Source organism: Parasteatoda tepidariorum, chromosome 7 (assembly GCF_043381705.1).
Source record: "Parasteatoda tepidariorum isolate YZ-2023 chromosome 7, CAS_Ptep_4.0, whole genome shotgun sequence".
NCBI classification, from domain to species: domain Eukaryota; kingdom Metazoa; phylum Arthropoda; class Arachnida; order Araneae; family Theridiidae; genus Parasteatoda; species Parasteatoda tepidariorum.
In genome coordinates, this window is record NC_092210.1 from 2,937,801 (window position 1) to 2,953,293 (window position 15,493).

The 15,493-nt window shown below is 30.1% G+C and overlaps 1 protein-coding gene across 1 annotated transcript in view; it reads right to left on the reverse strand.

Moving 5' to 3' along the window:
- LOC107441737 (agrin) overlaps nt 1-15,493 on the reverse strand; it is a 342,845-nt gene that overhangs the window by 110,732 nt on the left and 216,620 nt on the right. Inside the window, exons 5-6 of the mRNA XM_071183001.1 lie at nt 2,551-2,766; nt 46-261 (exon numbers count right to left, since the gene is read on the reverse strand). Coding sequence (XP_071039102.1) covers nt 46-261; nt 2,551-2,766 — 432 coding nt within the window. The remainder of the gene's footprint in view (nt 1-45; nt 262-2,550; nt 2,767-15,493) is intronic.

Genomic DNA, 15,493 nt, shown 5'->3' on the forward strand with positions numbered 1-15,493 from the left:
CGAATTGCAAATTTATGTCGCAATAATATACTGAAATTTACGTACCACATTCTCCCCTATAGGCAAGAGTGACTTCTCGCTTCATAAGGCAAGATTGCCGATGCAAGTCACAGTCATTATGATATGTGTGACCATCAGTACCGCATACAGGTCTCATTACTGGTTCACAGGCTGGTGGACATTGGCAGGTTGCAATCCCGTAACGATCTATATCACATTCTTGGTTGGGACCACATTCTAAATTCTCGCAAGGATTGGCTCCTAAAGAAATATATAGATGCATGAATATAAAAAACGAAATTATATAAGAATTTATAGTATCATAAATTTTACTCCAGATCTTCCCCAAAAATACTTCCAAGTTGGGGATGGCGTGAAAGCAATGGATTTAGTAATTCCATAAAAAAATCCACATCATGTTTAAGTTTGATAAAGTAATCTAATTTGTTTTTATCATTTTAACTATGCCTTCTTAATTCATTGGCAAGCAATGAAATCTTTTCATTGATAAATAATGCTTTTGAAATTTTCCAGCGATTTTAGAGCTCTAGTTTTTTTCTTAAATTTTAAATGAGTTATAACTCTTTTAACATTCTTCCGATTTATAATAGTTAATCAGTCCAATAAAAGTTGAAATGATTTTTAAATTTTTAAGTTTTAATTCTCATTATCTCCGGCCAGCAACTCTTTTTAGTCTACTGACTTTATGTAAATAACCTATAAAGACTTCGGGGGTAAAAGGTGATATCCCACATTCAGAAGTTTCCGTCTAGCAGAAACTGTAGATGTGAGTGACTTTTTCTGAAAGTGGAGTTAATATTGCGTTTCTAGAGTGAATCGATTTCTACTTTAACATGAGAAACACTTATGTATAAAATATATATTTACAATAAGAAACTGAGATTTTTCTGGAAAGCGAATTCTTACTTTTTAGATTCAAAAAAGTATACAGTAATAATATTTTCTTCCTTGTCTCTCTCTTTCATACTATGAAGCTCAATTGAAAAATACATTATTAACGAAGACAAAGAGTTTAATAAACAATTCATCATAAGCAGGATAAAAGTATTAGAAAAACCTTGCTCTTCCACAGTAGACAAAATCTCATTTTGTCTGGTTTATTTAACTGCAGTGGTAGACCAGACAAAATGTGTTTAAATATTCAGTGCCATGAAAATAGAAAACGTAAAAATTGAAAGTTCAAAACAAATTTTCTACCGAAACTAATCTTCTAAATTTTAAATAAGTGTTCTCTATTTTTGCTTAACCTATGAAAGAAACAGACGCTTCTTTACTCTTTCTATTAACAAAAAATATTTATTGAATATAACGTTCTTTTATTAATGAAACTTTTTATTTGTATGCATATCTGAAAGATCGATTGCATTTATGGTTATTAGAGAGAACGTTTAAAGATATATACTACGAACTAGTTAAATGAAAAAAATGTCAAAAACGATGTTTTGTTAAACATTTTTAACTTTGCACATTCTTAACAAGATATTGTTATAGTGCAATATACTATTATATAACTATCTTATATTGTACTATATCAATATTAAAATACGCAAAAATTATTTTCCACGATAATGTTTGATATACAAGGTCATCCATTCAGTCCACCCTTAACAAGTATTTTTCAGAATACTCAATTAAATTAGACACAAAATTATACACATTAGGGGTCATAAATTATTTTTCTGACGAAAAAACACAGACGCTATCGATATTTGACCAATTACAGTAAAGAAAGTAATAAGTAATAAGCATCAAAACCAGTTTAATTGGAGGTTAAAACTTGCAGATGTTTCTAATAATCGTCTCTTAACAACTCTGTTTTTTCCCGCAATCGAACTTGTCTCGTTTAATACACCAGACTTCATGTACCATGATTTGTCAAAACTATAGTTTGTCAAATCATGGTACATGATTTGACAAAGTCTGAGGCCGTCTGCTGCTATTTAAACAAGAATAGCGCATTTCAGGGAGGGTAGCTCCTCTTCACTCTACGGCTAACACAATCGACCGAAGAAAAATATTCCATTTCTCTCGCTGAACCGAGCAAAAACCTGTTCTGAACAGTAACCCCACACCCCTACTATACCTCGTTACCACAGTCACAGCCACGGATCCAGACGAATGGCTAGGGGAATTCTTACTTCGGACAAACTATATATACTTTTTTGTTTATACTTATTTTGTTTTAATTTTTTATAAAAATTCTAAACATAGAGATTAAGGGTGGAATTAACGAAACATCCCGCATAATAAATACATTGTAGGAAACTATTCGAAAAATAAATGTAATGCTTATAAGATTTTTTTTTGTCACTGAAATATTTTAATATTGCAGAAAATAAACGACATTTTTTTTTTATATCAAGAGTAAATTAAATTAAGGGTTTGAGATGTTTAGGAATTTTGCTTTTGTTTATGATGATATAAAATTGACTTATTAAATAAGATATTTTGATTATTTCTGCTGTGATGAGTTGAAAAAAAATAGCCACATCTTTGTAATTAAGTATAAAAATTTCGAAATATAATTACCAGCACTGCATTCCCCAGTATAGATGATGCGAATACTTTTGCGAGATTTGCAAGCTTCGACGCGCAGAGTGCATTCGTTAGTGTATGTTTTACCATCTGAACCACAAACTGGTCTCAGTTCTGGACTACACACTGCATTACATCTACAGATTGGATTTCTATGCTCGTCCAGTTGACACACCTGTGATGCTGGGCAGTCAACGCCTTCACAGGGATCTGAAAATAAAGTACAGTTCTTAAGCTGAAATGTATTATTATTATTAATGTTATTATTATTATTATTATTACTGCCATTAGGGTTGAAACAAAATAATGATTCAAATATTCTGAAGAGTAAACGTATATTTTGTAATGCTAGTAAGTGGAAACTATTTTTCTAACAAAACTGTCCAAAATAAAGCGTCATTAGGAATATAATAAAATAATTCAAATATCCTTGTACAAGTAAATGAACGTAGAAATTACGTGAAATCTAATTTTCTTACAACTATACAAAATGAAGAGTATCATCGTCACTTACGTTAACATAAAATAATACAAATATCCTGAAGAGTTAAGTTACTCTATGTACGTCACGCAGCGGACTTATCGTAAAGACATGGTTCCCCGTGGAACACTGAAGTCAAGCATCACTGGTTGCTGTCAGTAAGCGGGTGAGTGACCACTTTGATCAGCCTGCGTAGGGACAGAGGTGCGTGGTATCGGTCCTCGTTAAACTGTTCTACCCTGAAGTGTTTGACTTCGCACGCATGTCGTCGGGCTACCAAAGCAGAAGAGCCATGACCTCTGCAGAGGATCAAAATTTGCGTTGGCATGTCTTCGGGTCATTCTCAGGGATGTTTCCCAGACCGTCGCCAATAGCCCATTGTGCAACTCTAGTGCGATGTAAATAACTACATACATACTCTTTGTACTGATAATAAAGTGAAGTCTAAGTTAATTATCTATCAAAGAACTGATTAGAAATGAACCGCTAAATCGTCAATGTAAAATTACACATTTCCTGAAGAGTTGAGAGACAGTTGAAAAGTAACATAGAAAAATCAAAAAGATAATTTTCTAGTAGAGAAATTGTTTTAAATGAAATGCAAAATCGTTATTACAATTATCATAAAATATTTTCAATACCCCAAAGAGTTACGGCACTTATTGTACAAGTAAATGAATGTAAAAATAATGCAGAGTAGCTAATTTTTAAACCATGGACTGTTCTCTCTATATTTTACTTGTATAAACTATGTTATCACTTAACTTGATTCTTTGATTTACTTGTTTTCGATAATTTTAGCATACTTTCAATATATTGAACGCTTTATTTAAGTAGTAGGTCACTTTCATATTTGTGATACAGATCCTTAATGTTCAATTAATGCACTGTTTTTTTTTTCTATTTTGAAAAGCTTATGGGGCCCTCTGTTGGTAGGAAAAATTAGCTGATGGTTTACCGGAATTAAATTAAGAATAAAAATTGTTCTGAAAATGTTCTATAGAATTAGAGATAGAATAAATGTCGAATTAGAATAAAATATGTTCTATATAATGAGTAAAAATGGTTTTTATGAATAAAAATGTACTTCAGATGAGGGTTACACTTATGACGTAATTAAATGAATCAGTTAAGCAGTTACATAACTTATTTCCAAAAACCAAATTCTTGATGGTCCCATTAAAACATTTTGATGGTTTATGTTGGTTTCAGAGCGATTCATGATGGTCCAACATCATTTGATGATCACCATTATCCAACATTTTCCATTACGTGTTCATGGTTTTTGACAACAAACTTCCATTTTTCCATGATGGAAAATGTTACTTTAATACTATGATGGTCAACCATCAAGTACCAACAATCCATGATGGTTCGTGATCCGTGATGGTTCAAACTGATGATCCGTGATGGTTCAAACTATATATTTCCACGATGGTTTGATGGGAGTTCTGGTTGGTTCTCAGGAATACCATCAAAACAACTTAGATTTTGTAACATTGAACCATCATAAATCAGTACGAATTCCTAGATCGGTATGAGGGTTGTTCATGATCGTTCCAACATTTGATTTCTAAGATACTATGATATAAATTCATGATGGTTTAACACGAACAAACCATCAAAACAAGTTTCTATTCTTATGTTGGACCCTCATAAATCTGTCCAAGTTCCTTCATTGAGGTGATGGTTACTTATGTTGGTTACCATCAAAAAATTTAATGGTTCATGATGGAATTATTGATGATTACCATCAAGATCATGTTGGTCAATCAATGGAAAACCATCAAAATTTTTGACTCTGGTTTAATGCGCCATTTTTTATTTTCAATTTTTCCCTTTTTTTAAGTAAAATTTTATTTAACATCAAACTTTTATATAAAACAATAGTTAAAGAAAAAAAATTTTCATTTTCCATAAATAAAAAAATGAAGCAGCAAGTAAGCTTATTCAATTTTATTCGTATAATTCATTCTTATCAATGAAGCTAAATCATTTCGCATATATTCCAATTTCTGCATAGCCTTTCAGTATTCAGTGTATATTTCAACTGAGTTGGAAGAAATTAAAAAAAAAAGTTTATGTTCCCCTTTATGCCCTTTAAACTGAGTAAATAATATAAACTTGTTTCCCTAGATAAAGGGAATCCCGCTGTTATTATCCAATCGAAGTTCTGGCGTATCTTTTTGAATAGTTCTACTCTATTTTATAGGAAAATAAATTTAGAGCCTGAAGCGTGACTCTGCAATCATCTCTGAATAAGCAACTACTCCACCCTATTCAGATTCATCTCTCAATTTTCAGCAGCAGCTTCTATTTTAGATTAAAACCTAAATCGATCTGGAGAGATTGAAGTGGTGTCGGCGGCTTGAACAGGCCTTATCTGTTTTGGGCTCCCGAATAATGCTTCCAAAACACTCACTAAACTGGGAATTTACAAAGACAGATGTTTTAGTCTAAGCTGGACTGCAATTAAAATCTCTGGTTTAATCCGTTTTGATCAATTCCGTTTTTAAAGTGAAGGCTATGAGAAATAAACATGTTTTATAAGGAAGAACATTATTTCCAAAGCAAATCATTGATCAAAATATAGGTCCTAAAACAAATAATTGATCAAAAAATAATTTCTATAGTAACTCATTAAATTAAAATTTGCAATGTGTATTACTGAGAAAAATATAATTCAAAATTTTTAAACAAATTCGTCGACAAAATGTAATTTTTAATGCAGAATATAATTTTTGAAATAAATTATCAGGCAACATATAACTTGTGTATTTAAAGCACAAAAAGATTTACGCAATGGAATTCCCATTTAAATTGTGGTCTCTCTCTTTAAAAAGGGAAAAAAATTATTTTATGTTACATCATATGCAACAAATTTAAACAAACTTTAGAATTTTTTGAAAAAAAAATTTAACTCTCTCACTCTTTTTCCTTTTAAGTAATAAGTGACGAAATGTCACCTTACTATGTAAAGCATTGTTATTACAAATAAGCATGGACACCAGTGCAATGCAATGTTTTGTTTTGCAAAGTAATAACTCAAACGTCTATTGCTTTCGTTACATCTAGTGTCCTATCTTTAGTAACGAATGTGTTACATCACAAAATATAGAATTTCTTGGAAATATTACATTCTAACTATTAAATGCACTATTTACGAAGTAATATTTTACAATTTTTTTACATCAATCATGCAAACAGTAGCCTAATAAGCGTAATAAAAGAAACAATGAAATATGAAAAAATGAATAAATATGACAACCGAAACTGACGTCCTCAGGGGTACCAGCTCTGGAAGTCATAAAAACAAAACCTTTTCTATCGAGAGAGCGCGACAAATGTCTAAAATTGCTCTCTCTCTGTACGCCAAAGGTTTTGCCAAAGTCCAGAAAGAGAATACAATACAAAATATGAATAGGAAATACATGTATCTTATCTAATATATTGAATTATATCTAATGAAAAATTTGGAATTTTTTGTAAAAAATAAATGCAACTATTACATGCAATTTTCAAGATCGCGAATGGTACAAATTTTTTGATTTTCATATCGTGAGTTTTAACAATACATATGTATAAACATAGCAAACCAATTAAATATAGCATAACCATACACTATAAAGCATTAACATACAATATAATATTAACTATTATATTTATTTATTAATTTTGTTACCAAAAAACTAATTGAACAAACACGTGTCACATACTCAGGAAATGAGTCTGAACCTTATCTCCTCGACCATTGCATTTTTTGCTCTTCTTTAGAAAATATTTTTTTGCTTTTCGCTTTAGTCTTAGTTTTTAAATTTCTGCTAGCTGAAAATAATTTTTGTTCATAACATCTAGCTTGTTAATAATGAACAAACATAAATATAATGAGATACAATTTAGTGCAAAGTAATATAATATTTTTTTTAAAATTTGTTCGCAAAATCTAAGATCCGCTAACCTTAGTCACCTCTTTAATTATCTCCTCGACCTCGAACTAATTTTGCAAATAAATTTTGCTTTTCTTCTATGTTCTTCTTCTTTTGTAAATAATTTCTGCAAGTTGAAAATAATTGTTTTCCGCTTTACATGAAGCATTTTAAAAATTAATAAGCTTAAGCGTAATGCAATATAGTTCTGGGCAGAGTAATACCTCAAACTTCTATTGAATTTGTTCACAAAATCTGCGATCCATTAAACACATCTTAGTCACATTCTCAGGGCATGATTCTGAACTTTAATTACCTCCTCGACCTCCCACTTTGTTATTCTCCCTTTGTAAAGGGAGAAGCTGTGGGTATATACTGTATAAAAGGATCGAATAGTCCTCTTAATGAGTTTTCAAGGAACAGAAAAGCTATCGAATCCATACTTAAATTGTGGTCCCTCTCTGCCGGAAGCTTGAGGAGAGATTAACTTTTATCTCTTTTGACAGCTTTTCGCGAAAAGAAGCCACGTCTTTTATATGTTCCAAGTAGTACGTGACAGAGTAAATAACTTTGCCCACTTTCTTTTCTCTAAGAAGCACACACTTATGGAAAATTCCTTTTTATCTTTTTCTTTCTAGCATTGACTCTTTGAGTTCCAATAGTGTAAATGAAGTACAATAAAAGGTTGCCAGATGCATTAGTTCTTTCCCAATTCCGTTTTGTTTATTTTCTTTTTAATTTCGAAACAACTGGTGCGATATCGATGCAACCAATTATTTCCATTCTGTGTTAGAAATGCGTTGTTGTCTTTTCAAATATAATATTTGATTTCGGTTGCTGGAGAGAGTGAAAGCGTTAAGAGCAATTGATATCTTCGAACTTATTGATGCAATTTATTGATTATTATGATTGATTTTAACACTAAACATACCAACACTTATTACATACCTATTTCTACTATAGCCGGTCAAATGACCGGCTATAGTAGAAATACCAAAACATTTTGTTTTTGTCACTTTTTCTTGCACGAAAATGCCAATCTAAAATTTTAGGTACTTTCTTGAAATTTAGATTCACAGTTATTCTGATTGAACTAACTGCGCAACAGTCTTTGCAGAAATGTACAACTCATCGAATGCAATACGTTGAACCCGCATTACATCGTTATCTCTGATCCGATAACTGTATAAAGCAATAAACTGTTGTCCCGGTCAAATTACCGGTTGTGGTAGAAATTGGTATACGACAAGTATTACTCTAAACAGACAAAATAAGATTAATAATAGAATACTAACTGTATATAATTGCTAGAAAAAGTCATCAAGTCAAATGTGCAAAAACGATAAGATTATAAGTTCATTTTCGATGCAAAAGTTCCTAAGTGGTCATTTGACCAGTTATGGAATGTTTAGTGTTAAATTTTGTAATATATAGATCCTTAATACGTTGGGGATGTTGAACTATCTGTTTTTTTTACACGGGAGCATTTTGCGTTCATTTATCCACTTGTTTACTTTACTTTCTTACATGGTTTACAATACTTGATTTATTGTTTTAAATTTACATTGTCATCGATTTTGTGATATTTACTAATGTGTATCAATCTTTATTAGTTTTAATTTTACTTTACTGTATTTTTGTAATGTTTGGTTCTCACGTGGCGTCGGGTCGAACCCTTATCCGAAAAATCCACCGGGGTAGTTCAGTCACTATTAATTTCATTGATGCAATATAATTCTAAAAAATTTTTATGATTTCGCTTTGAAACCGAAACTTTCATATAGAAGTTACTTTTTTGTTGTGTGATTTTTAGACCTAGACTGTTTTTGTGCTATATTATGAGATTTTTCACCGATCATAGGGTGGTTTGAATTAATACTTTTTTCTTCTCGCCCTCAAACGTAATTAAAATTTTAGTCCAAGTTGCTTAGAACACTAGAAAGACTGAACACTGAACATTGCTGTATACCTAGAAAGTTTGTAAGGGCCAGTATATCTCCTCTCAGGTTTGTGTGTACATCAATTCGACACCAAAAATCTTATAATATAATCATGATTAATTTCATAAAAAATATATCAGATCATCACATTTCTATGGTATTTTATTCAATTAGACAAACGAAAATATTGGATTAAACGGTACACAGACTTTTTAATTATACTTATGCAGCAGTTTCTCTTCTCTTCTCAAAAAAAAAATTGAGGATAAGTTGAAATTCGTTTGTTTTTTAATGAAACTGGGGTAACTTACCAAGTGTAATAGAGTACCTACAAAAATATTTTAGGGCCACTTTAGAGCCTCCCGTTATTCTAGGTATGAAGGTTCTATATATACTATCCTATAAGGCTAACAAATGAATGATAAAATAAGCGTTAAATAGAGTCAAATTATCAGAAAAACACAATACTTTCGTTAAGTTATTTTCTTTGAATTACAGAGCAACGAAAAACGAGGGGGATAAAAAAGGCCCCTTTCGTCATTTTTGTGTTAAAAATAATATTTTTGACCTAACTCTATAGGTACAGATTTCAGATTGTAGCTGAGGGCCACATATAAGCATCAACATTTCCTTTTTCTCAAAAAAATGTTCTAAAAAAGTATTCATTTCTGGATGAGTTAAGTTTTTTTAATTGTATATCTTAAATTAATACTGAATTTGAGGTCAAGCCCACAAGATTAAAAAAGTTAAAAAAATTCGAAAAAAAAATTTATTTCGGTTTTCATTGAACTTAAAAAACAGTAAATGGATTAGGGATACGACTTCAATTCTGGTAGGGGAGAAAATTGTCCCCCTTTCGAATGCTATTTAAATTTAATTTTTTAGTTGTGATTATCTGAAGCTATGTGCTTAGAATTTCTCGGAAATCCCTCGATATATACCTTTTTAACACTTATTATTTAATTACAATCAGACAATTTCCTCTTTTGCAAGTACCTAACACTATGATTATTTAACATCGATTCATTAGTATATATGACATGTTAATTCATTTCTATCTCGAGGTACCTTTTGATAGCTTGGCATTGTCGGAAGATCCTTTCCCCACAAAATATTTAGTATCAATACGCATGGGAAATTATCATCTCCAAAAAAAGAGGAAACAGAATACTAAGAATGCGGGCTATCTCCTCAAAATATCGCTGAATATAGTTTATAGAATAGTGGCAAATGCAAATTTTGTGACAACAATTTTTGCATTGAGAAAAAGCACCGTGAGACAAATTTTTTAACTGACAAAACATTTAAAGTGAATTTCTGCATAGAAAAAAGTTGGTGAGAGAAGTTTTTGAACAGGCAAAATATCGTGGTGAGAAAGATTTTTTCCTAAAATAAAAATCGTGGAATCGGATTTTGCCCACACAAAATGACGCGGAGTAGATTTTTACAGATAAACTTCGAGTGAGAGAATTTCCCATAATCAATATATAAATTATAGTATTTTTTTCAATAATTTGGTTATTTTAATGCAAAAAATTAAGTGGGAGAAATATTTTACATAAGCAATATATAATTATAGTATTTTTTAAAAAATAATTTGACTATTTTAATACCAAACGTATAGTAATATGTTTTTATTTAAAAAAAATAAAACATTTATTTAAAAAATAGATACTGTTTGAAAGCGTTTTGAGTGAAATACCTCATATTTTGAAATACATATTTTATCTTCGCTTCCTCTTTATCTATATTTACCAATTTTAAGCAATATAGTTCCTTTTTGCTATATATAAGAAAATTAAAAAAAAAATGAAGCTGTGTTGGCTGAATTCAGGATTTAAAGCATAGAAGAACATAAGTATCCAGTGAATGAAATTGATAACTTTATCGCCAATTTCTGAACAGAAAATGATATCTCTACAGCATTATCGCTTCTTCTTCTCAAAAAGCCTTTTCTTTTGAAATTGCAAAAAGGAACATATTTCTTCCAAAACGGATACACTCTGTCATCCGCAGGTATTATATTTTGTCATTGATTGATGAAAGAAAAGGACATCAGTTTTATTAAAAAAATGCCTTCTTCATAATTTCTTCCTCTTTTGCCAAAAGTCCGGTTTAATACTTTTTTTCTTTGACAATGAAAAATGTTGGAATTCTTTAAAGTTTAAATGCTAAACCGCAGTTTAAAATTTTTATCTCGAAAGTGAACATGGAAAACGGTTTATCTTCTGTGTTTTATAACTTAAGCATGTGTTTCAAAACTTAATGGATTCTATGCTTGTGAATACCAAATCACGATTTAAAAATTTAATCTGTTAAGTGGATATAAAACGAGTATATAGAATAGGAATATAAAAAGATAATATGGAGTAAATCATAGAATGAGAATATAGAATATATAGTAAGAATATAGAATAAAAATTAGAATGAGAATATAGAATAAAAATTAGAATGAGAATATAGAATACACAATTAGAATATACAAAAAGAGTATGGAGATGTAACATAAAAAAGAATGAAAAGGAAAAAATGAAATAAAAAAAATGGTTCTGTTTTGAAGAGAAACAAATGTTTATAAAGAAAGGAAATTCAATCAAAAGCGAACATGAAAAACGATTTATCATCTGTGTTCTATAACTTAGGTATGTGTTTAAAACTTAATGGATTTTATGTTTTGTGACAAAGAACAGTGAAAAAAATATCAAATCTCGATTTAAAAAGTTAATCTGATAAGTAAATATAGAACGAGTATATAGAATAAGAATATAGAAAGATAATATAGAATAAATCATTGAATTAGAATATAGAATATATAGTAAAAATATAGAATAAAAAATAGTATGAGAATATAGAACAATTGGAATATACAAAAAGAATATGGAGATACAACAAAAAATAATGAAAAGGGAAAAACAAATTTTTAAAAAATCGTTTTCTTTCGAAGAAAAACAAGTGTTTACAGACAAAAAACATTTATTTAAAAATTATAGTTTTAATTTATTTAAATTATTAAAAAATAGCATTAATTTAAGTCAAGAATTAGACGCTGATATTATAATTAGCTGGGTGAAACTGACGCTGAAATTTCAGAACAATTTATGACAGTATACTTCCGCTTTGTATGTTTCATATGTTTACGTATAAAATTGAGATATGCCAAAATTTACATTATTCATCTTCTAATTCTGTCTGAAATGACAAAGAACTTGATCTTTTCTCATAGATATAACTCAAATATCGAGGTTGGTTAAAATTTGCTGTTTTTTACATTAATCTTCGAAATTAAAAAGGAAAAATGGCTTGAAAGGAAAAGCGAACTACAAATAGATACTTTTGTGAAAAAGGCAAATGATACGCTGGTTAAATTATTTTATGAGAGCTATCTAAATAAGAAGTGAATGAGTATGACTGCGCCCTAGGAAGTATTATAACGTTACGGCTTGTTTACAAAATAAACTAATTAAGGTAAAATGGTACACTGTTTCTCAATAAGTCTCCTATTTCGTTTTACGCTAATTTGGAATTTTTTGTTATTCTTTATCATGAACAAGGTGTTTTGAACATCTGCCGCCAAGGAAAATAAAAAAAGCCACATTTAAAGTACCTCACACTCGAATTTTTTAAACGTTTGATTTTTTAAAAATTATATATATCATCCTGAATTATCTGGGTTTTAGAAAAGGACAAATAACTTAAATATTTGAAAAGTTATTGATTTAAAAAAAAAATATTAATTTGGGGAAAATTTTTAACGTAGATAAGAATTATGAAAGTCACTGTTTTTATAGATTTTTATGAACCCTGGTAATGTAGCATTTGAGTAAGTTTTTAAATATTAAAACAGACCACAAACGGTTTTCATTTTTACAAAATTGTGCCTTTTCTCCATATTGACGTTTTGCGCCATTTTCAGAATAAGTATAGACTTAGCCGTCATTAGATAGACTAAACTGGATCTAACAGTCACGAGAAACTGCAGCAGCAGTTATGAAAATAGCATACTATTCGCAAAAAAAAAAACATAATTTCATATAACCACGGAGCTTTAAAAAATACAGCTCTATCAAGCTTAGGTAATGCTAAATACACAATGCCTAAATATAGCATATAATAATTCCGGGTAGACTATATTTGAGGGTGCCCCTTGAGTCTCGCCAAGTTGTGATCGCTGTTGATAGCCAAGCTGGGCGATGGTGAGACCCAATCGTGATTTCGATTGGTTTAGATTTTAGCATTATTTTTAAATGTTCAACGGTATATGTAATTTCAGAAGACCGTTAGTTCTACTTTAGATACTGGCTGGTAAGGTTACTTTAGTCAATAAGATTGAAGGTATGTGGGCAGTCATTAAAAGGGACTTTAGAAAAAAATGTCACCGCCAGTCCGGTATCACAGACGCCATTTTCGATTCGTATTTCGCCGAATTTATGTGGCGATGGAGGTACACAGATTATATTCATGATAAATTTAGACAGTATCTAACTGCTCTTAGAGAATTCTGTGCATCTAAATCTGAGGATATTCAAGTTTAATGAAGAAGTGAGTTGTTTTTTACCTTTTCTTTCTGAGCTTACTTCATTGTTGTTTTGTTGAAATTTTCCAATGCTTTATTGAATTATCATTATGTTTGATTGAATTTTTGAATTATCATTATGTTTGATTTATGTATCATTGAATTATCATTATGTGAATTACCATTCCTGCAACCATGGTGTTCCGCGCAAACAAGAACGGTGCCAATTTCGCCAAGGGGCACTCTCAAGTTTATTTTTACCAATAATTCCCATATGTCTTCTTTTTACATGCAATGCCGGCTTTTCCTACATTGTTTTTAGCATAAATCCACTATTAAGAGACTGCCAGACAGTGCAATATTCTGTCGTTCTCCACTAAAAAGTACTACTTAACTAAAATAAAATTAATCTATCTCCATTTTTACAAAAAACAAGAAACATAACACTTTATTTTTTACACAAAAATGTGTTCCATAATATCACCATAGCAACCGATGATACAAACTCTAACTTACAGCTTACATATACTCAAACAGCAAATAAATTAAAATCTAGCTTACAACTTACATATATTCAAATAGCAAATAAATAAAATCTTTCATTTTCGCATCAATATTCACATTCACATAGCTACATCAATTACAATTGCTTAGTGTAACTTGAATCACAAAATGAAATGAGCGTTGACGTAACAGATTTATATTTAATTGGATATCCTTGACTATTCATAATTAGCAGAAATTCTCATAATTTATAGTTTCAAGTTTTCCTTATTAGTTAAATCCAATTAGATGATTGCTCTAAATCCATCGAAATCTTAAGCATCAAACTTTTCAAATTGTATTTCAATGAATCGTTAACAAATGAACTTTACAATAAGCTAACATTTAAGTAAACAGCTGCAAATTTCAGTACCGGAAATTTTCGATTAAGCCTTTCCGAACCGCTGTTTAATGAATAGCAGATTGGGTACTAGATTTTGGAATGGTTGACAATTAGTTAGAAAATGAACATTAATCAGCTTTCATTCTAGAAACAAACTCAATCGAGTCTTAATTAGAGATATGTTACTAAATGGAATGCATATTACCTATAAGAAGAGTAAGTCCGTTACTTTGGGAATCAATACATTAATATAAAATTGAAAAAAAAAATAACAAAAACTTTATTTTAGGGTATGTTAATTTTTCATATACACTAGGATGTTTTATTTTTTGTTTGCTACCCCAACTGTTTCTCAATTATTTTTATTTCTTGAATAATAAATATAGATTTATAAAAAATTCCCAACATATTTTAGGTTAGACTGCTCTGGCTATGATATGCCCCTCGGATTAGCGCCAAGTTAGTCGCCAGGATGGACGATGTTGTTTTACATACGGAAACCTGCACTGAAACCTCTAAATATAAGGTAAGTCGTTATTTCCTTTCTTTACTGCGAATATTCGATAGCATGCATTTTCTTTTTTACGATATCTCTTTTATTCATTTTGGTATAAAATGCATTTTATGTGGTTTATATTTTTTCGTGTACTTTAAATGTATTTTGTCTTTCGGTGCCATTTTATTCGCAGGGTGTTGCATGTAAGCACGATTGGCGAAAATAAAACTCTTCTAAGTGGCATCTATAACTATATTTTTAATATAACTTATTCAATTACTAAAGATTTGATTCCTCAAATTTTGTTCCCAATTTTATTAGGGTAAAGTTTAAAACATATCGTTTTGCTTAGTTCGAATTTCATCGATTTCAATTATTCAAATTGCAGAAAATAAATTTCATTTTGTCTAAAATTATTCTAAGCAAATATTTGCCTAAATGTATACCGGATTTCAGAAACTAATATTTTTGGAAATATCGCGTAATAAGTTATACACAATATTTAAAAAAGAAAAAAAAGATTTTTTTTTCAATAGCATATGCTTGATATGTGACCCTTTTGTTGGATGATAAACATCTAATCTGAAATCAATTTCATTCCCGAAATTTTTATAGTTTCACGCTGTCAATGGTTTCTTATGCTGCAAAAATTTCGCAGTGTTGTCAACATTGATGGTTTATGAACACTGCTCTGG